The 24,129-nt window shown below is 38.4% G+C and overlaps 1 protein-coding gene across 11 annotated transcripts in view; it reads left to right on the plus strand.

Moving 5' to 3' along the window:
* The window catches only part of LOC115263194 (SCY1-like protein 2), a 447,209-nt gene that overhangs the window by 101,783 nt on the left and 321,297 nt on the right, over window positions 1-24,129 (plus strand). For all 11 annotated transcript variants that reach the window (XM_062852674.1, XM_062852676.1, XM_062852679.1 and 8 more), the window contains exon 2: window positions 16,792-18,025. In XM_062852674.1, the coding sequence (XP_062708658.1) occupies window positions 17,849-18,025 (177 nt within the window). In that variant the 5' untranslated portion in view covers window positions 16,792-17,848. The remainder of the gene's footprint in view (window positions 1-16,791; window positions 18,026-24,129) is intronic.

The following is a 24,129-nucleotide window of genomic DNA, read 5'->3' on the forward strand; positions in this document are numbered from 1 at the left end:
TCGTCCTCGGAAATGTGGCCCAAATCAGGACAAGCCGCCCTCGTTGGATGGGCGTAGCCTATTCAACATTGGAAAATCACACAAACTTCTTCACTCAAGGTCAATTTTAGCATTGGCTTACCTGAACTAACCAGTTCTATGAACACACGGTTGGTACACAATTAATTTTTGAAATTCTTTAAACTTATAAAAAACCTGTAATATTAATTTCAATAATTAATCACACTTACTAGTTTAAACACTATCGCGGAAATTACTTCGATTTTAGTTTGAATTTCAAATCACTACTAACTGTTCGAAACACTAGTAAAATATTACTCCGACAAATTAGTCGACTTATCGAATCGAGCACTCCACTTAAAATGAAACGGCGCTCGCGATACAAATTGGTTGATACCTAATAGTTGAGACGCAATTTCCTCTGCAAGCTGTACACTTTTCTATAAGTCTTCTGCTGATTGGAAATAGGAAAAAGGTCGGAATTTTCCACGGGAGTGGAAATTGCGCAGTAAGAAAATTAACTACAGTTTGGTCAATTCGCCCTTTGATATGCAACCATTGATATATTGTATAATTTGAAATTCTAAACTTGCCGACATACTTAAACTCGAGCTGTTCCACTTCCAGGTGGCAGCACTAGTATATATAGACCGAAAGCTTTAAAGCTTCAATGTGGATTGTATGTGACTATATACACGGAAAGAAATGTGTTCACTTTTTGGTTTTATTTGTTTTTGAATATAATTATTTAGAAGGTTTATTTAAATGAATTTGGCGAGTACTGATAGATGTTACAACGATATGTCAAGTAGAAATAATTGAAATGGATCATTCAATATTTACGTATCGTGCTCATTTTCAAATGTCGACTTGAATTTATCTTTTTTTGTACGTAACCTTCAAACAAAGATAAGGACTTCCATATTTTGAAATTTTATCATGTTTCACCTCGATTAAAGTTTAATTTAGTTTATGGACGACCTTAAAACAATCACCAACATCCATTCTGAACCTAAAAGGGTAAATTATTGCACTAGAATGCCTAACTTTAATATTCAGAAAGTTGAATGGGTGTTTAAATTATGTTGTTTTAGCTAAAGTAGCCATACACTACTTCGAACTGAAAATTACCTAAAGATGAATAACTTAACCTTTTCAGCTAAAACCATATATCCTCGCTTATAATAACTATCAACCCTTTAATGAAAAAATCATATATCAGTTGGTTAGTGTACATCTTTTCAAAGCATTTTCAATGCTTTACATCAAAAACTTATAATATGAACAAGAACTAGAATGTAAGAGCAGTTTAGGGGCATCTGGGGTAATATGCACTGTCGAGGCAAAACGCACCCCCTTGATTTTTCAGGAATTATCGGTTTCGGAGCTTTGAAACCTTGTCAGTCTAATAGATCGTCCCTATAAATGAGCACCTGGAAAATTTTACATATCGGCGTTACGTAATTAGTGAGAAAAATGAATAAAATCAAAAAGCAGGTTTCTGATGTAATTTTCCTGATTGTTTGTCGAACGATTTGATGGGGAAAACCGACCAAATACACAAGTTTACAAAATAAAACGAAAGTCGTGAACTTCTGTCAACGACTAAAGTTTTTGAAGCACAATTTAGTGCTGATTTCGAAACCGACCTTCAAAAATTTTTAAGTAGAACAGTTTTTGAGTTTTAGCTCAATATCGAGTTTTGCAACTTTTTAAAATATGTAATTTACTAAAATTCAAATATATTGCGTTTTGTTTAACCAATTTTAAATCTTTTTCCATAAATTAAAAGCTGAATACAATACCATTCGAACAACTGAATACAGGTTTTGCATCAGATTGATGAAATTCAAGATATTGGCGAGTTTTAGGGATGATTTTCTTAAATTTTACCAAAATTTCCAAAATTTTATGAGGAAATGTATTTTTTCCAATAAGAAAAAACCAACTTAAAAATTCTTTCTCGACGTTTATTTGACATATCATATGTAGGCGAGTTACAGTAAAAATTTCAGCTCAATCGGAGCATTGACTACAGAGAATGCGATGTTTGAAGTGAGCGACTTTGTTTAAAAATAGAACAAAAATCGATTTCAAATCATCAACCTTGTATGGAAAGTCGAAAAAATTTCCGCTCTACTGTAATTTTTTTCCTTCGCGTTTTCGAACTCAGGGCATGATTCTACACCGAAAACGATCATCAGCTTACCGAGTTCAAAAATGCTGTAAACTTGTGATATCTTAAGCTGTTGTGTTTATTTAGTTAATTGAGGGCAATACTAAGCGTAGGAAGCATAACTTAAACAGTAATGTACGTAAATTATATATTTTAAACAATTTTATTTTTTACTCTTGATTGGGGCAATATGCACTCCATGTGTTGGGGCAAAACGCACCTATAGAAAACAATCAGTATTAATATCTATGAGTGCTCTGTAAGTAATCGCAAACGAAATCGAGCTATTATTCGTCTTAAAACCTTAGAAAACAAACATTTTCTCTAAGAAGGGAAAAGATTTATAAACTCGACAGTGCATCTTGCCCCAGTGTTGTGGTGAGTCTTGCCCCTTCGTTTAAGTGCATCCTGCCCCATTGTTGTAGTGCATTTTACCCCGAGCATGGATGCATACTGCCCCGCATAAACATACGAAGCCGTAATGTTGGTCTTTACAAAATACGTTAATTTCAAAAGCTGAACTATATTAAGGGTGAATTTTTGTTCGATATCGCTTAGAATGCAAGTATTTGCAATGAATGCATGCATCAAAACAATAAATTATTGCCCTTTAATATGCATTCGGATGGATCTTCCTTAACAGGTGCGTATTACCCCAGAACCCCCTAATGGTAGCAAACTTAGCTTCATGCTATGTGTTGCAAGTTACCCCACAGATGGGGAAACTTGCAACAAGCATGTATTTTGCACCTCCTGATTAGGTGGCAACGTATTTTGGTAAATCAATTGCTGCATAGTATTCTACTCGTGATAACCCGAGCAGAAGGGAATAACAATAGCATAAGAAAATGTGTTATTTTGGAAAAATAACTGAGTAAAGAAATAAGTTATTTTCCTGTTATTAACATGACAAATTATGTTATAAACTTGGCTGTCATAAGCGGCAAAATAACAAAAATCATAACAACAAAATGTTCCTAGAAGACCAATTTAATAACATGTTTTGTTAGTTCGATAACAACATAATAACAATGAATTTTGGAAATATGTTAATAACAAATGTTGTTATTTTGATGTAATTAATAATAATCCGAAAGCAAAATTAGTTACGATATCAAACTAATAACAAATTAAGTAATAATTCTAGGGTCTTGTACCATTTGGGCAGGTATACCTATTTGTGGCACTTGTCGCTGTAACTAAATCAATTTAATACCTAACTAGCTGTCCCAGCAAACGTCGTTCTGCCTGCCTACTGTGTTTTTTGACATGCAGCTTTGTAGAAAAATGTCCCCCAAAATGGAATTTCAAACTCTCTCGTTTTCGGTGCGTTCCCGGTCGATTTTCCCAATTATTTTTTCGTACGAACACGTCGGAGCCCTGCACGAATGAAACAACGAAAGAATGGTGTAAAACCGTTGGCCCGTTCCCGAGCCTATTCGTGACATACAAACACCATTTCATTTTTATTTATATAGATTGGCGCACGATGAGTTACGTACAGTATCTAACCCTATACAAAACCATTGCTAGTTATTATAGAAAATCAACGAAAAATACAATCTGAGAAAATAATCTAATATTACAAGATTTACAGAGCATATGCACGCACATACTCCGTCATTATGGAAAACAACGTTAATTAAGTTAATCTCGAATTCTGTTGCTTTGATTTCAAAACTTGTTACTGTTGTGCTATTGTTGATAAGTTGATCAAAAGCACAACAATAACAAAACTTGTACCTCAACAAAATATGTTATTGAAATGTTATTTGATGAATGTATATCAATAGCTTGATTATAACAATTTGAGATTGTACTACAAAATTTGTTATGGATAAGCTCTGCCTTGATAATTTAATAATAACAAAATAAGATATAAAAACAGGTTATGTGATTTCGTAGTTATTAATTTGATATTCTCCTCTGCTCGGGAATTAGTGTACACGATGCTTTATAGTATGTTTCATATGTTTAGATTTTCAATGATATTGCTTCAAAGTCGAAAAGTGTTGCAAGTTACCCCATTTGACGGTAATTCCTCCAGAAAATCCTTTTGTAATTCCTCCAAAAATTCCTCTGGAAATTCCTCCTGGAACTCCATCCTTTCAAAATTCCACTAAAAATTTCTCCATGGATGCCTTCCAAAATTTCTCTAGAGATTCTTCCAGGATTTCATTCAGGGATTCCTCAAGGTATTCATTTAGGGATTCCTCCTGAAGTTCTTCCATGAATAGTTCCACGGAACTTCCTCAAGATTTCCTATAGAGATTTGTCCAGGAATTCCTCCTGAGGTAAGAATTTCCCCATGGATTTTTCCAAGTAATTCTCTAGAAATTCCTCTAAGGATGCCTCCAGGAATTCTCCAAGAGGTTTCCTAAAAATTACCCCAAGAATCCCTTCAGAAAGTCCTCCAGGAATTGATGCGGGAACTCCCGTAGGAATTCCTTTAAAAATTACTACCGCTATTCCTCCAGGAATTCCTCCTGGAATTCCTCCAAAAATCCTTCTGGGAATTCTTCTAGAAATTTCTCTTGGAATTTCTCCAGAAATTTCTCTTGGAATTTCTCCAGAAATTTCTTTTGAAATTTCTTCAGAAATTTCTCTTGGAATTTCTTCAGAAAGTCCTCCAGTTATTACTTCCAAAATTTCTCACGAGATTCCTCCAGGACTTCATTCAAGAATTTCTCCAGGAATTCTTCCAGGGATAGTTCCACGGAATTTCTTCAAATATTCCTTTACAAATTTATCCAGGAATTCTTCACAGAACTTCCTGCAGGAATTTGTCCAGAACTTTCCAGGCATTCCTCCTGAGGTTCCTCCAGAAATTGCTTCAGAGATTCCTCCAGGGATTTTTCCAAGAATATTCCCAGGGATTCTTCCAAGAATTTCTCTAGATATTACTCTAAGGATTTTTACTAGGATTTTTTCAAGAGGTTTCTTCAGAATTTTTTCCAGTGAGTTTCTCCATGGACTCATCCCGGGATTTCTCTAGGAATCCATCTAAAGATTGCTCCGGCAGTTCTTCTAGAGGTCCCTCCTAGAATTCTTCTAAAAACTCCACCAGGAAATCATCTAGAAATTTAGGCAGAGATTGCTCCAGGCATTTCTCCAGGGGTTCTTCAAAGAAATTCTCCAGGGTTTCCTTTAGTGATTTCTTAAGGAATTTCTCGAGAGATTCCTCAAGGAATTGATACAGGCATGTCTCCAGGAATTTTTCCAGGGGCTTCCCCAGGCATTCCTCCAGACATTCCTCCACGCATTCCTGCAAAAGTTCCTTCAGATATTTCTGTAGGGATTCCTCCAGGATTCAGAAATTACTACCGCAATTTTTCCAACAATTTATCTAGAAAATCCTCCAGGGATTTATTTAGAAATTTCTCCAAAAATTCCTCCCGGAGTTTATCCAAGAATTATTCCAATAATTCTTCCTGGGATTCCTGCACGAATTCCTGCTGATTCTTTTAAAAATATCCCCAGAAATTCTTTCCGGAATTTATTCAAGAATTATTCCAGGTATTACTTCTGGCATTCTCTCAGAATAACATCCAGGCATTTCTCCAGGGACTCCTCCAAGAGTTCTGCCACGAATTTCACAAGGAATTGCCCCAGGTATTTCTTCAGGCATACCTTCGGGAATTTCTTCGGAAATTCGTACAGCATTCCCTTCAGGAATAATTCCAGGAATTCCTTCAGAAATCCTTCCAGGGTTTCCTCCAAGAATTAATCCAGGAATTTCTTCTCCACGGTTACCTCTACACATTCCTTCAGAAATTCCACCGATGATTCCTCCAGTAATTCTTCCAGAAATACCTTCTGAAATTGCTCATAGAATTCCTCCAATTTCTTCAGATATTTCTCCATGGATTCCTCCCAGAATTCCTCTAGAGATTCTTCCAGGAATTCATTGAAGGATTCCTCAAAGAATTGATTTAGGGATTCCTCCTGGAATCCTTCCATGACCAGTTCCATGGAATTTCCCCAAGCTTTTCTATAGAGATTTGTCCAGGAATTCTTCCTGGGATTCCGCCTGGAACTGGTACGGAAGTTCCTCCAGGGATTCCTCCTGAGGTTCCTTCAGAAATTTGTTTCAGGGATTCCTCCAAGGTTCTTTGCAAGAATTCCCTCAGGGATTCTTCCAAGGATTTCTGTAGAAATTTCTCTAAGATTTTTTCCACAAACTCCTTAAGAGGTTTCTACAGAAATACCCCAGGAATTCCTTCCGAAAGTCCTCCAGGAATTCATATAGGAATTCCTATAGGAATTCCTTCAGAAATTACTACCGCAATTTCTCCAGGAATTTCTCTAGGTGCTCCTTAAGAAATTCCCCCAGAAATTCCTCCCAGAGTTTTTTCCAGGAATTATTCCAAGAATTCCTCCAGGGGTTCCTGCATGAATTGCTCCTGAGATTCCTCTAGGAATTCTTTCAAGGATTTCTTCAGGGGTCCTCCAGGAAATCCTCCGATGATTCCTTCAGAAATTCTCTCAGAAATTTCTCTGGGAATTTATCCAGGAATTATTCCAGGTATTCTTCCAGAATTTCATCCAGGCATTTCGCCAGAGACTCTTCCAGGAATTTCACCAAGATTTACCCCAGGTATTTCTTCAGAAATTCCTACAGGAATTTCTTCAGAAAATGATCCAGGAATCCCCCCAGAAACTTCTTCGGAAATTCCTACAGCATTCCTCCAGGAATTTCGGCAGGAAATCCTTCAGAGATTACATTAGATATTCTTTCAGGAGATTCTTCTGGAAATTCTATAGGATTTTTTCCAAGGGATTTCTTCGGAAATTCTTGCAGATTTCCACCAGGAATTAATCCATGAATTTCAATTCCAGGGATTCCTCTAGAATCCGTCCAGGAGTTATTTCACGGATTCCTCCAGAAATTCTACCAGGAATTTCTCCACGAATAAAGGGCAAACACGAAATTAATGCGACACATTCAACAGGGCATAACTTTTTTACCATTGGGTAGAAATCAACAAAATTTTGCACACTTTTTAATTGATGTGTATTGTTTACATGCTGCCAAACTCGAAGTCGTGTTTTTGGATTCAACGAAAATGGAGGTGTGCCAACGCGAGTCGAGAGAACAAAATCTTTCCAAACACCTGGAATTTCCTGACCGGCACCAGCAGTTGGGAAAAATATTGAACATTCACCATTCAACCGTCTCCAGAGTGTTGAAGCGGTTCCAGGAGCGGTTGATGTTGGATCACGGCAAAGGAGCTGGAAGAAAAACGGGACCGGAGAACAAAAAGACGGAGGGAAACTTGAAGCGGATGATTGAAGCAAATCCCAACGTCTCAAGCCGTGATTTGGCTAAAAAGATCGGCATGTCGCAAAGCTACGTCCAGAATTCAAAGAAGAGAGCGGGACTACATAGTACATACAGGGTGCAGAACTTCCCAAACCGCGATGAGCGGCAACAATCGACGGCTAAAACTCGGGCAGGGAAGCTCTACGAGAAGATGCTGACAAAATATGGCTGCTGTGTGATGGACGACGAATCGTATATAAAAGCCGATTTTAAGCAAATTCCGGGGTTAGAGCTTTTCACCGGCAATAGTAAGTTCGATGTGGACGACACATTTAAGAAGAAGAAAATGTCGAGGTTCGCCTCCAAATATCTCATTTTGCAGGCCATCTGCTCTTGCGGACTAAGAAGTGAGCCTTTCGTGAAAAAGGGCACAGTTAATGGCGAAATCGACAAATCTGAGTGCCTTGAGAAGCGCTTTTTGCCGTTCTTGCAGCAGCACGACGAAGCACCGCTATTTTGGCCAGATTTGGCATCATGACACTATTCTAAAAGCGTCCTGGAGTGGTATGAGGCCAATTCTGTTCATTTTGTTCCACGGGACATAAATCCGCCAAACTGTCCGGAACTGCGCCCGGTGGAGCAGTACTGGGCAATGAAACGGGAACTTCGGAAGAACAAGAAGACAGTCCAAGACGAGAAGGACATGTTAAGAAAATGAAAAAAAAACTGAGAAACTGGTACCGGATGACACTGTAAAGACTTTGACTGAGGGCATCAAGCGAAAATGCGTTCAACTTTACACTCAAGGCTCCATCGATTAACTTTTCTTTAGATTTTTGAAGTAAATATATGTACAAAACTACCCTAGAATTTTGGTTTGATTCTAAACATTATAATAAAATTGGCATGACATTTTCGGTGTCGCAATAATTTCGTGTTTGCCCTTTATACCAGAAATTCCTTTAGTGATTCCTCTAAGGATTCTTCCGTGAGATTCTTCCAGTTATTCCTCCAAAAATTCATCCAAGAATTCCTCCAAGACTTCCTCCAAGAATTCTTCCTGGAATTCCTCCAGAAATTCCTCTGGGAATTCTTCAGAAATTTATCTTGGAATTTTATCAGAAATTTCTCTGATGCTCCAGGCATTACTCCAGGAACTGCTCCAGGGATGCCTCCTTCAGAAATTTCTCCATCTACTTCTCCAGGGATTCCAGGAATTTGTCCAGAAATATGTCTAGGAATTGCTGAGAAAATTTGCTTATGATTTCACAAAAAAAAAATGTGTATACGATGCTTCGTTCTTGAGTTCTGATATTTCAAAGTAGGTGGTGTTTGTGGAAAATGTTTGTTTTCCACTGGAGTTTTCCGGAAAATTAGACGACCCTGATTTTTTTTCAATTTAGTTTTTGTTCATATATATATGATCCCTACCTAAATCATCAACCTTCAGAACCTTCGTACCAATTTGTACGATAATAAAAAATATCCCTTAATGCTCCAGGCAATAGTCCAAGAACTTCTCCAAGAATTCCGAGTTTGGGAGAGGCTGGCGGCTTCTGGAGGGACAGCTGCCCCCAGGCCCCCCCTCTAGGTACGTCAATGATGATCAGCACGAGATTCGATTGATTGATTTGATTGATTGATTTGTCTTTATTAACCCTAAAAGGGATACCTTCATGGCCTCAGTTTCGTCACCTCGCTGAGTGTGTTCTTTCAAAGACGAGCTCTGAAAGGCACCTGGGGTTCAATGGACCCCAGGTATCCCTTTTAGGGTTAAAGAGACTTTCAGCCCTTGGCCTAGATTCGATTGAGATTTCTGTTGTTAAGTTGCTCCAGAGTAGTAACTCCATAGCTGGAACTTTGAAGAAACTTCTTAATGCACTTTAAGATGAGCTGATGGAAAAATCTATTCACGAAGTCTAGGAAAATCCGTATCTTAGAAAAAAAAAATCCTCGAACAACATAACCTCAGGACTATTATTACCCACTGTGCAAGACTAAACCCTCCACATAACCGAACCATGCCTTCGAGGCGGCTGGAAACGGTGACACTTTTTCCATCCCTCATGTCGTCGGAAATGATGAGAGAAATGAATTATTTATGTTCGCGCTCATCCTTCCTCAGAAACTGGCTTGTCGGCGGCGTGTTGCTTGTCTTCTTTGGTTATGGAAGAAGTTGAATCCCAAGACAGCAGCCAGTGTGTGCACCAGGTGTAAGACTATTCCTGCCAAACAGGAATTCTGCTAATCTCCGCAGCCACTTCGGATCTTCAGACCTTCAGACCCAACCAGTCAGCCAGCCAGCCAGCAGCACGTTGTCAGGGGAGATGGAATTATTCACGTAATGTCAGTGCAAAAGAACGATGACATTCGTACACCTTGGATTATTTGCTATGCAACGACACTCGAGAGGAGGTTGTTCAAATTTTTCGGTTCAGCGAAGGCAGCTGCTCTTTGGGAAATGTAAATTTGAAAATCGATATCCATTTTTGTTTCACATCTTCCCCTGTGATGTTTTATTTGTTTCTTATTTCCAGATTTACTGCGGATTGATCCACTTGGGGCCTTCTAAGACACTGACTGTCGATGCCGCCAATCATATTCGGTTTTGGCCTTTACGTTTACTGACAGAGGTTCATTGCCTTTGGTTTGAGCTGAATCTGCTGTAACCTTTCAACCAGCTGGTGAATATTTTATGTAAATTTAGAACCATCTCTCGATTGTGGTTTATCGTTTTCCTGGTATACAGGGGCAGATCATGGCTTATTGTCAAACATAAACATTGATCCGGGGTTTGTGGGGTGAGGCTACTTGATGGGCTGAAAATTTATTGAACAAATGGAACAGTCAAGGGCAATATTGTTGAAAAATATTGTGGGGCGCAGGTGAATGAGAAAACTGGTAAAAAGATTTTTTGATGGCGGATTTTTATGAAATATGATATTATTTATGACTAGTGTCATCATGGTAAAATTAGAGCTGGTTACTCAAGGTTTCTATATTCAAGTGCCCCTTATTTAGCCATTCTATAGAAAAACGAAATACAGGGGTGTCCAAAATATGGAATAGGCAACTTTTTTTTTCTTTCATAAAAAAGTTCAACACGCTGTAACTTTTCTTAGAGTGCATCAAAATTCCCAAGTTTTGACTGTTTGTCAACCTATTTTATTTGCATTATTTGTTCAAATTTGGGCTCGGTTGGTTGAACTTTCGCGAAACACTATTCTTAAGACTACCAATTTTTGAACTATCATATCTCAGAAACCAGTGAACCAAATTGAATGAAATTTTGGATGTATATCAACAATATATTGATACTTGATGTGACATTATAAAATGTAATATTTTCTCACTACAAGAAACCTGAAAGTTAACGACATTGATGAAAAAAATACATTTTTCCGAGAAAGATTCAAAAAGTGTCAATCCATGATCATTTTTTTTAAGTTTAAAAATTACCTATATTTTAATAACTTGTGAAGAATTAATATATTGTTGATACATGCTCAAAATTTAATTTAATTTGGTTCACTGGTTTCTGAGATATGACAGTTCAAAAAAAGCTGTCTGAAAAATAGTGTTCGATGAGAACGGTTCTATCTTTGCAAAAGATTAACCAATCGAGCTCAAATTTGTACCAATAATGCACATATAGGTTGACAAATAGTCCAAATTTGAGAATTTTTGATGCACTCTATGAAAAGTTACAGCATAAAAATAATAGAAATGTATGTTTTTTTAGTTTTTGAGACATTATTTTTTGAAAATTAAAGGCCTAATTTTCGTATACAAAACATTTTTTTTAATTTTAGTATATTTTGAATCTCTATAAAACTATGGATATCAAAAACATCAGGAATCACTTGTAAAAGCAAAGCATATTTATATGATTATTCGCAATATTAGGTAATTTTAGAGTAGCTTGTATTAAAATAAATAACTCTCTATATTCAAAAAATCATATCTCAAAAACAAAAAAAATATACACCTCTGATTTTTTATGTGTTACGCCAAATTTACTTAATTTTCTGATAAAAGTATAAAACCAGGGTATCCTTTTAGTTTTAAGACCATAAAAACTTAAAGAAATCTAAAACAGTTGCACATTTTTTGCAATTTTGCACCACCCTATCTGAAAATTGTCGAAATTAAAAAAATAAGGGTCCAATTATTTTCGATAAACTACAAATCCACCAAGTTTCACGATAATCGGAGTTGCACTATATCGGCTTTCTATGGAATGGCTGTATACTGGCACGCAGGGATGCCAGATGATTTTTTGAAAAACCTGTATCACTATTTCCAAAGATCTGTATCCCATACAAAATTTGGGTCAAAAATTTGTTTCCTATATAAAAATAAAATAGCCCCTCTTGCCAAAAAATCTGCATTTCATATAAAACGGAATCTGTACGAATACTCAAAAATCTGTATAATACAGACACATTTGTATCTATGGCATCCCTGCTGGCACGCCTCCTTGTTGGAAATGACGTAAATATTACGCCTAATCAAGAGCTATTCTAGGGAAACGGCTCCTTGATTTTTTTTTTCACGAAATGTTTCTATTGCGGAAAAGGCACTTTTGTAGGAATTCTATTTCAGCAAGAGTTTGACAAGAATTCTCCTGAAGATGTCTGCGAGAATTATTTCAGAATATTTGTCTCATGAACTTCTCAAGATTTTTTAAATTCAGTACTAGCAGTCCCGGCAAACGTCGTCCTGCCTGCCTACTTTGTTTTTTAACGTCCGGTTCCATGAAGAAATGCCCCTCAAAATGGAATTTCAGATTTTCCCGTTTTTCTTGCCTTCCCGGTCACTTTTTCTAATTATTTTTTTGTACGAACACGTCGGAGCTCTGGCGGAATGAACCAGTGAAAGAATCATGCCGATCTGTTAACCCGTTCCCGAGCCTATTCGTGATTTGTATGTCACCATTCCATTTTTATTTATATAGATTAATCTGGAATTCCTTCAAATATTTCTTCGAAAGGTGCAATGTTACACAGAGATTTTGAGTTTTATTCAGAAATTCCCCCAGAGTTTTCCTTTAAAATATCAAATTTTTTCTTGAGTTTAGAAAATATTGTTGGAATTTCTTCTGGTTGATTCATTCATGTATTACTCAATGTTTTTAGGAATTCTTTCGAGTATTTATTTGGAAATTCCTCTTGAATACTCTCTAGAAGTTCTTGTAGAAGTTCCTCCACAAATCATTCAAAAAAACCAAGAAATTCGTCCATGATTTGCTGCAGAGGGTTTTCCAGTTCTGCCAAGTGTTCATTCCAAGAGTCCTTAAAAATCATTTTTTTCGGAAATTTCTTCAGTGGTTCTCGGAATATTTCCTGCAGTATTTGTTTTATTTTGTTGCTGCGGTAAATCCTGCATTTCTCCCTTCAGGGATTTTTGTATACTACTGCATTCAGAAGTTGTACACCAAATCTCTTTTTATGCATGTTATTTTTACGTACATTTAATTTACGCGCTTTTTTATAACCTGCATAGAAAAAGGGAAAGCTACTCAGCACCAATATTTTGCATAAGAAAATTTAATAATGCAACGGCGGTCAGGGGATGTTTTTGGGGGAGAGCAAAGCGCGTTTCAGGGAATCCAGGTTCAGGTTTTCTACAGCATTGCAGAGAGTTTCAGAGGATTTTCGACGGTATTTGGAGGCGTTACAGGTACGTTTTCGGGGGTTTCGGAAAGTCTCAGGTGCGTTACATGGGGACCGAAGGGGGTTTTTATAGGCATGTCAGGAAGTTTTAGAGGATTTTCAGAGACCTCATCATAATATCTTGTGAAGCGCCCCTGAAATGCCCTTTGATTTAAAGGTGTTTAAAATGCCTTGAAACGCCCCTGAAACCTTCGTAATCCCATTAAAACGACCTTGAAATCATCATAATCAATTTGAAATGCCTCTGAAACCCCTTAGGACGTCTTTAATAGGTTCCATAATCCCCTGATGCGAACCTGAAACCCCCTTCAAATGACCCTGAAATGTTATCAAACGCCTCTTAAACCTCTAGGAACGCCATTGAATGTTCCTGAAACAGAATGAAACTCTCTGAAATGTCTCTGAAATACCTTGAAACGCACCTCAAACCCCTTGCAACGCCCTTTAAAGGCTCCTGAGATCCCCTGAATTGCCATTGAAATGTCCCTGAAATCCCTTTAACCCTCCTTTGGCATTAGGGTAATTTTTGACTCAAACAGTACACTTCGCAAGCGAACTGTTCCCAACGTGATGCAAAAGGAAGGTTAATAATATCGAAGTGCTCGTGAATTCCCGTTATACCATTAAAACGCCAACAAATCCTGACAGAAAGCTCTTGAAAGCTCCTCAAATCCCTTGAAACAACCCCTTGAAACGTCCCTGAAGCCCCTTCTTTGAGCTTTTGGGAATTTTCTGGAAACCTCCTTCTCGCGAATTAGATTCCTTAATGAAAGCTCAAATTGAACTTTTGCACAAAGTTCCCTACTGTATGCCTCTTTTAATTGATTTATGCACATTTTAAATTTACACACCCCCAGCCATGTGCATGAAAAGAGGTTTCAGTGTATAAGAAATTGTTCTAAGAATTCCTTCAGAAGTATCTCTAGCAGATCCTCCAAAGATTCATTAAGAAAATCCTCCAGGCAACGCTCAGAAATTTATTGAGGAGTTTCTTGAAGAATTCCCCAGTGTGTGGGGACTGTGATTTCTGTTGATATTTCAGGAGATTCCTTAGAAATTCGTCTACGATTTTTTCCTGAAATTCCTGCAAAAAAATCCCAAGCAATCTCCTTTGAATTACTTCCAGAGTTTCTTCAGAAGATTCGCATGATTTGTTTTACTAAGAATGTTTCTTAAGGCGTTTTTTTTCTTCATTCATCCAGGAAATCTCCCAGAGATTACTTTACAAATTGGTTCAGGATATTTTTGTTCATAAAATTTTCAAAAATGTCTTCTAAGAATTAAAAAAAGTATCCACAGGAGTTTTTTGAAGCGATTCCTTCAGATAATTATTCAGACATTTCTCCAGAAGCTTCTTCAATGATTCTTTCAATAATTCTATTGTAGAATTGTTTGCGCAATTTGTGGGAGAAATTATGAAAAAAAATTACCTAGTTCTGCAGGGATCTTTGGAGGAATCTCAGGAGACATTTGTGACGGAACCGCAGGATCAGCTTTTAAATATAATCCTTGTTGGAATTTCTGCAGAAATCCCTGAAGGAATTTGTCAAGGAATTCTGAGTGGAACATTTATTTTTTAGAAATCACTGCAAGCTAAAACCGCAGAGCACCTAGAATGTGTTAGACCTACTCATAAGTGCATAATTCCCAGACTACACCAAAAATGTGTAACAGCTACACATTCACAAAAACAGCTCGTAGGTACATTCTTCTAGATGCGAAATGTCGATATTTTTTGTTTAGCAAGGTCACTAGTATACCTAGCTAGATCACCATACATTTGCGAATTTCACGATTTTGTGGACGTAGGTGCTGATTTTGTGAATGTGCAAGGGTTACACATTTTTGGTGTAGTCTGGAAATTATACACTTTAGTGCTGAGCGGTCTTAGCGTGTGTAGGTATTTTTGAGAAAATTTAAGAGAAATTTCTGAAATACTCTATGGAAAAACTATGAAGAAATTCATCGCTGATATTCCTAGAGAAATCTCTAATAGTCTGAAGAAGCCTATTAGAATAAGTTTGAAGGAACCCTCGAAAGAATTCATAAGCAATCAGTTTCTGAGAGTATCCCTGACAGAGTTTCTGAAGGATCGCTGTACAGGAATTATTTTTGAATAAATCTGTAGATGAATATCAGAAGAAATTCCAGGGATTTGCTTGGTGGAATCCTAGATAGAATTTCCGAAGAACTTCCTGGAGAAATACTTAGAGAATCTCGTCGAAAAATCCTTAATAGGATCCCAAGTAACCACGATGCTGAAGCCTTATTTCATGCAAATATACGGTGTATTTAGAGCAATCATTACTTTACATGCAAACTTAAGGTTGATTTAAAGTGGAAGTGGGAAATTATGCGACTGAACTAAGATTATACCAGTAAAATCTTAATGTGATTCTATAATTGCCCATCTCCACTTTAAATCAATCCTAAGTTTGAATGTAAAGTAATGATAGCTCTAAATACACCGTATATCTGCATGCAATAAAGTTTCAACACCGTGGTTACTTGGGATTGCTATAAAACAATATTTAAGAAGTTTAGGGAAAATTCCTAAAGAAATTCCCGTATAAAATTCTTTGAGAAGGAGTTATCTGTGAACGTGTTTCTGAAGTAATTCCCAAAGGGATGCCTGGAGAAACGCCTAAATAAGCCTCTATTAAAATTCCTAGCAAAAACTTTTGAGATATATTCATAGAATTATCGTTAGGGGAAATGCTGGAGCAGTTTTTGAAAAAATATAGGGAAGAATATCTGAAGAGAATCCTGCAGAAATCTCTGTACAAACTCCTGCAGAAATCTCTGTACAAACTCCTGCAGAAATCTCAGGACAAGTTCCTGCCTAAATCACTTAAAGTAGTTTCTGTAGGAATTCCTGCTGGATTTTTTTTGCATAATTCTTTGAAAAAAAATCCTGGACCAAAATCCTCCAGAAATTTCTGAAGAAATCCCTTGAAAAATTTTGGGAGAATCCATAGAATATTTGTCAAAGGGATCCTTGGACAAATGTATGGAGCGGTGATAAGGCAACCAGTTCGAAAACATCAATTTCATCGGAGAAACCAAGCAGGTGAACGGAATTCTTGAAAATCGTACCACTCGTGTTTATCCCAGCGCTCCTTCTCATTTGTAAAGCAATGTTAGATAATTATCATTATAATCGAACCACGCACATCACTCGATCCATCGTCGCGTCGCCTTGATCAATCTATTAGTTCATCCGGGAATCCGTATTCATGCATAATCTGCCATAGATCGATTGTATCACTTGTATCGATGAACAAGTGATGTGTTGGCACGTTGTATTCGTGGCATTTATGCAACAATTGGCGGACGGCGAACATTTGGTAGCGTGTTCAACCATGAATCGAGCCTGATATTGCCCATGAACTCAAATCGGTGATAAAGGTCGGCATAGCATTTGAGAGAGCACTTTGTAGGAAGCGTTCATATGTACGTTGAGTTAATTAGTGATCATAATTTGCCAAACGTATTGGTATTCCGAAACTTTTAGATAGCCAATATTATTTGTTCACATAATCCGCACCTGATCATTATTCAACTATTTGTTGACAGATATTCCAGGAATTTCCTTAGGAAAATGTACAACCGTATTGGGGTTTGATCATCTATTTCACTAACCCAATTTTGTTTTCTTCTATTCTCTATTTTTACAGTTCAGCACGACATAATATCAAATGAACGTCAAAGCATCAGAAATACAACACTGCAGTGAAAAATTTGGCTAAGCGTGTTTCCCACAAGCTGAAAATCGAATTGACTGATTTGTGTGAAGTTTAATATTTTATTAAATCAAACAGTTCCTTTCCGTTTGCGGATACTGAATTGAATAACGAGACAAAAACGACGAAACCAACGAGAAAGCAAAAGCCAAAAAGGACAGAATAACGCAGATTTTTAATTAACCACGTACGACGAAGTGTATACCACTGGATTCATAAGTTTCCAGTGCTCGGGCGATTGGCCAAGAAAAAAAAAATACGTATTTTATATCCGAACGCAGGGTGGAAAACCTGGGCAAACAAAAATTACGCCATTAATTTGAGAGCCTCAGCGAAATTGAGCAGAAGGTCGATGCTCAAACCGAAACCAACTGCCCCGTCAGCAGTCAGTCATTCAGTCAGCCAGCCAACCAGCAGGCAGTCAGTGGTCGAAGGAAAAGTTTTTGTCACGACCAACGACACCAGCAAATCGAATTTACGGCGTGCACTTTTGATGGGCGACCAATGAATTTCGGTCCCGACCGATAATTATATCAAAACAGATTGTTTGCCTTTGAAGTGGGTGCTGTGTCGGTTCGGAAAATTGCTGTTCGACGAGGAGGGAAAACTGCTGTCGTAAAGTGTACCGAGAAAGTCATTAACAAATATTTTATGTGCGTGGCATTGTGAGTGAACGGAGCGCAGAGAAGTGCAAAGTGTGGTGCAAATAGGTGCAAACAGCTCCTAACAGACGTAGGAAGTTCGTTCGAAAGTGATTAGAAGGTCGAGATCGTGACGGATTTTTCGCCGCAGTAAGTGACGTGATACGGTTCGGAATAGCCGTCTTCGAACGCCGCCGGGACACCCACATCTCCATCGTTTCTGTCCGTGGGGAACCCAGGCGCTGTCGTCCTTTTTCTGAACTTCTTCCATCCGTTGCAAGAAAGCTTCTCCCCTGGCGAACGGATCCCCCCGAAGGCCTTTCAACATTCCGCTTTTCCAATTAAATGTTATGCCGGCCGCGACCATGTTTTCCAAGTTCAAGAGCAGCAGCACCAGTGCCCCTCCGCCCAACCCCTACGACACCAACCCGATTACCCAGTACTTTGAAATTGGGAAACAGATCGCCTGCGCCGGCCCGGAACTAGTGTGGAAGATCCACGAGGGATACCGAAAGACCGATATGAAGGTGAGTGCTTTTTTATTATCCCACAGACATAAATGTGAATGCAATATTCAAGTGGATTTCAAAACACGTTTGATATTACATTATTTGAAACAAGGTATCAGTTCCCTTACTAAAAAACTGTATTCTAAAAAAGTTGGATGTATGCATCTCACCGTGTTCCAAAAACCAAGTCAATCAGTTAAAATTGACTGAGTTACAGCACCAAGTGCCCAAAATAGGCCCCTCTGTCCAAATGGTCCCAGACCCTATATGTTGCAAATATCATAAAAACTTGAAAAATCAAAATCGGTTCAGTATTGGTGCAAATATTGTAGATACCGTAAAATTTGATGTTGGACGGTTTGGGAACCCATTTTGAAAAATTGTTTAGACTACAGCTTTGTCCGAAATTTTGACCCGAACTTCTTAACAGTATCAAGTCTTTTGGCCAAATGCCATTTTGCCAAATATTGTTTGACGGAACGCCATTTGAACGAATGCCATCTGACCGAATGGGTCGTTTGACCGAATTATGATCAAAATAATTTAGAGCAGGGGTTTTCAGACCTATTACCTCGTGGTGCACTTTTAGGAATATTTTTTTTTGGCGGCGCACCTGACTATTATTTTCAAGGAAAATGTTGACAATTTATCAAAACTCCAAATAAAACACTTAAACTGAGATAATCCGTATTTTTAGTTTCATATTTCATTAAACTTAACCTCATAACATTAACAATACTTCATTTTAATTAAAAAGGTTCGCGTTTTTTGATTTTGCAAGCTGTTTCATATCAGGTTTGATCTGCGATAACTGCAGCCGAACGTCTGGTTCGGCTTTCAACCGTGATCTGTATTTAGTTTTTGTTGCCAAATACGTCGAAAACCCGGACTCGCACAGATTGGTCGTTGCAAACGGCAGGAGAATTAATTTTGCTTTTTCGGACAGGTCTTGAAATTCATTTTCCAGCTGACACCAAAACTCGTCCAACGATTTCTTCGATTCAAACTTCTCCTTCAGCTTTGAAGACGAAGCTAGATCGATCAAGCACTCATTTTGTTGTGACGTCAAAGAGGCCGGCTTTTCCGATACCACCCATGCCATTTTCTCGATTTTGGCGTGATTGTCTTCGGGAAGTAGTGTTGGAAACTGTCCTGCAAGTCCTTCAAATGCATGTAGAATTCTTGGTAATTCTCGGGTTTTATTTTCGTTGATGTTTCTGACTGAATTTTGACCAAATTTGGAAAGCTTTCAATGTCTCTGTTTTTCATGGATTCCGCCCAAAACTTGTTCTTTCTCTTGAATCCTTGGATTTTCCCATTTGCATCGAAAATTGTCACCACCTTACCTTGCATAGCAATGCTCAGCTCGTTCATTTTCTGGAAAATGTCGGCTAAATAAGCCAATCTTGTTAACCACTGCGAATCATTCAGTTTGTTCCTCAATGCAAAATCATTGCCACTCAAAAAAGTTCCGACTTCCGTTCTCAGTTTAAACAACCGAGTGAGCGTTTTACCGCGAGATAGCCATCGTACTTCTGTGTGCAAGAGCAACGCGGAATGCTTACTGCCCATTTCATCACAAAGCGCTTTGAATAGTCTTGAATTTTTGGGTCGTGATTTAATAAAGTTGATTATTTTCACGCTTTCATCCAACACTTCTTTTAACGTACTTTCTGATACTTTCTTCATCGCAAGCGCATGCCGATGTAGGATACAGTGGCTGCTGGTGCACCGTGTTCTTTAATTTTGGCAACTACGCCTACCATTGCCTTTTCTCCGTCTGTGCATACGTCCACACAGTGACCCCACGGAATGTCGTTTACCGTGAAATAATCATCAAGAAGTTGGCAATGGATTGCAAAAGAACAAATCTTCTTCAAAAGATTCTTGATGCTGATATCGTACCCAGCCACGTCTGTTGATTCATCCATTTGTATAGAAAACTTTGTGGTTTTCAAACGAGACAGCAGAGAACTTTCAACATTTTCAGCCATGTCATAAATACGCCGCGAAATCGTATTGTCCGACATTGGAACGGAATTTACCGATTCGGCTGTTTTTTCGTCAAACCATAACGCCAAGAATATCTTGAATGCATGGTTTGATCAATGTCTCAGCAATAGTGTGTGCTTCTCCTGCTTTAGCAACTCGGTAACTTACTAAATTCGATGCCAAAATAGCCTTTTCATTTGCTGTTTTGCAAGTGTAAGTCATGCGTTCCTGAGCTGCTGATAGTTCTTCATATTTTCGCTTGAAAAACGAGCTTGGCTTACCTTCATACTCCGCATGTACTTTTTCGAAATGGCGGCGCATTTTATCTGGATACATTGAGCTGTTAGGAATCACCTTAGCACAGATAACACTGGGGTTGGTTGTCGCTTGTCTCTACAAAGCCCATGTCAAGGTACGGTTCGTGATATTTCCTCTTCGTGCGTTTCCTAACGCTGGTGACATTATCTTCTGACGGGCATCCGGGCTGAGGTTCACCCTGTTCCATATCCAGATTGACTCCCGAAGACGTTGCTTCTTCATCCAATTGTGTTGAATCAATCGTCGAATCGTCCTTGCGATCACTGCAAATGAATTTAATAACATTGTTATACTAGCTCCGCCTATGAAATCATGTTTGCACGCACTCGTTTGTTGTTTTTTGGAGGATCCTGTTCCAACAAGTGTTCCAAATTTTAACCAGCGATCCATTGTGATGTCTGTCACCGCGGATAATAGAAGCAACACTTTTGGCGCATCAGAGTGCAAACAGAAAACAAAAATGCTTCGATGTTTGTACATATACCAGCTGCCGACCGAAGTTTATATTCAATCTGTCAAAGTGCATCGAGAGGAGCCGACGATCCATAAAAACAACTGGAAAAATCTGAAAAGCGAGGATAAACGCAGTGAACGCATTCCACCGCCGTTCGCCGTGAAAACGTCAAAACAATCATCATCATCATCATCGTCATTGCGAACAGTGAGACACAATACAGTGGTTCCAGATTCTCAAAAATTTCATGAAAATGATGCTGTATGCAACGAAAAGTTTTAAAAATGTTTTCAAGAGGTAATTTTTATTATGATTTTATTTTAATATTACACTTTTGACCTCTTTTAACATCTACTGCATAATCTCTAAAAGAAGCTTGTGTATGGAAATGGAAATGTGTCGCGGTGCCCTTGCCAAAGCTTCGCGGTGCACCAAGTGCACCGCGGTGCACGATCTGAAATCCGCTGATTGATAGGAACTTATGGACATTCTAGCTACCAATATGATCATCAGAAATATTCACTCTTCTAATCATTGGCTATTCTTTTCATTTTTTTTTTCTTTTAAAAAAAGACACGGACACGTTTAATGCATTCCAGTGAGCTATTTGCTCTTTGAAGGAAGCACGACACTAGACAACGGACTAGCATGCAACGCCCAGTGGCACAGCCGAAAACTTTTCCTGACAGCTGCGGCGGGAACCGAACCCGCGCTCCTCAGCACGATGCGACTAAAGGCTTGGTGACCTTAGCCACACGACCGCGAAGCCACCCTTAGTACCACTTAGGGATAAATAGGCGCTGAAATTAACAATATTTTATCAGAGATTCACCCTTTTCTAGATCATAGGCTGGTCTATCGAGTTATACTGAACAGTAGCATTATCACTTGAGTTCATTATTCTTTAATTCGGGCAAACGGCATTCGACTGAATGCCATTCTTCCAAATGACCCGGAACCAAAATACCCGACGTTTGGAAGTTCACTCTTACAAAGTAAGTCCACTCGGAATTTACGTTGACAATCCTTCTGCGCAGGGACGAGATTATGCCAACAAAATGTATAATTTATGAAGGTAGCTCAGACCACTGCTAATAAATTAAGCAATTTAAGTTTGAGGAACGGAACGAACACTTCGAGAATAAAGACTTGGCTCTGCATTGAAAGCTAATGCCTCAGATATCAGGAAAATTGTCATTCTATTGTTGCTAATTAATTGGTTATGTTTAGGAAAAGGTATTCAACGATCACTGACAGTTGGGAGCAGAGTAAAAGGGGTAAAGCAAAGCAAAGATAACCGTACACATCGTAGTTGCTACTCCGTGATTGACCGGAACAATCGAAGTTGCACAGAGATCCAATGAATGGTGCTTGGGAGTAGCCACACACTCTCAATGAGCACAATTCGAGAGTTCAATATTTTAAAGTCAATAACGGCACCAGCCACGTCCTTACGTCCTTACGGTCATCGGGAAAGGGAAAGGAATGTTAGTTCGACAACTGTTGTTATTAGAAACCCTGGAATCCACAGCATCTCCACAGTTGTCTCGGGAAGGAGTATTTGTTAGTAGGGTAGGGTAAGGTGTGGATCTTGGAGCCACCTTTGGTAGGTGATATGATCCACTAGTTATATGAAAATACACGACACGGTCTTCATCCCGATTATGATTTATTTGGTCGCGATAGTAATGTACTTGAACTTAGAGTATACGGAGAATAAACTTTCAAGCATAGATAGCTATTTTCGAATTATGTATTTTACTAAGCCAATTATTTTAAATTTGCTTAATGATTGTTATGAACTGCAATCACTTTCTTCTAACATTTTTATCGCTTCAATATTAGGCCTGCATCAGAACTACAAGATTAATTAGCAGATATTACAGACTCCAGGAATCCTCATGAAAACGCGTTGGCGAAATTACCCCAACTTCTTCTAGAATGTAAAAAAAACTCGAAATGATCTCACCCAGTTCCATCGTCGGATGACCGCACTCTTTCAATTTCGAACAATGCAACGCGACCGATTTGATTTGGAAGAATTTGATTCCTCTTGGAAGAAATCTTTCTAGGACTCCTCTAGGAGTAACTTTACGGGTTCATCCCATCCATGGTTCCTTCTGGGATTCCTCCAGGATGTTTCAAAAGTTCTTTCCATGATTTCTTCAGGCCTTCCAGGCATTCTTCCAGGAGTTCCTTCTAAGATTAGTCCAATAATGCATTCTGTGATTCACCCAGGAATCCAGGATATCCTTCCGGGGTTCCTCCAAGAACTTCTCTTGAAACGTCTACCGGCAATCCTTCAGCAACTCCTCCCGGGATTTCCTTCAGAAATTCTAGCAGATAACTCTAGGATTTTTTTTTCAGATTTTTCTCATGAAAATACTCAGCATTGTCATTTTATCATCAATAATAATTTAGTTGATGTCTTTTGACGTCATATAAGCAGTACGAAACGAACAAATCTCGTAAATCTTTTGAAAACGGCCAAACTTTGTAAACTAACACTTTATGCCCATTGGCGTAGCTAGCTTTTTTCTGTTTTCTCACTCACTCTCCTAAACGAACACGCAAAAAAGAAGAATGAAATAGGGGTCACAGGCCACCTCTTGCATCCCGCTCTTACTTATGTTTGTTTACGAGAGTGAGGAAGAAAAAATAAAAAGCTAGCTATGCCAATGTTTATGCCGTTTTGGTGCCGAGACCTAGTCCAACCAATATTGTTTAAAATTGCTGAAAGATTTTCATTCTCTCTCTGCTTGGCGTAACGCTCTAACTGGGGCACAACCCGCTCCTCAGCTCAGTGTTTTACGAGAATTTTCTCAATTATTTACTGAGATCCTCCGCTGCCTATTGTATATCGTAAGATACATATTAAGATTTTTTACACACAAGGAAGTTAAGGAAATTTGCATTATGAAACGTTTCTGGGCCAACCGAGAATCGAACCTACCACCCTTAGCGTGGTTTTGATATTTGCTCGTGCGCTTAAGGTACACCGGGGCAAGTTGAAACGGGTGGGGCAAGATGAAACAGCGGGATAACATGATGTTTTTCAATGATGATAAACAGCTCGATCGCCATAACACATAGTTTTTGATTCAAACAATCATTTAGCGAAGGATAAATTTCCAGATTGTATTGAAATCTTTTTCAAAACTTCGTGTTTCATCTTGCCCCACCCGTTTCAACTTGCCCCGGTGTACCTTACCACATCGGCTTATAGACTATTTTTCCTTGATTTCCTCTAGAATAGAACAAACAGTAAACGTTGCCTATTGTTGTGATAACAAGTCTACCAATTAACCTTCTTCTTTCCGGAATCTCTAGGATTCCTCCAGGTTTACTTGTTGTGATT

Source organism: Aedes albopictus, chromosome 2 (assembly GCF_035046485.1).
Source record: "Aedes albopictus strain Foshan chromosome 2, AalbF5, whole genome shotgun sequence".
Classification (NCBI taxonomy): Eukaryota; Metazoa; Arthropoda; class Insecta; order Diptera; family Culicidae; genus Aedes; species Aedes albopictus.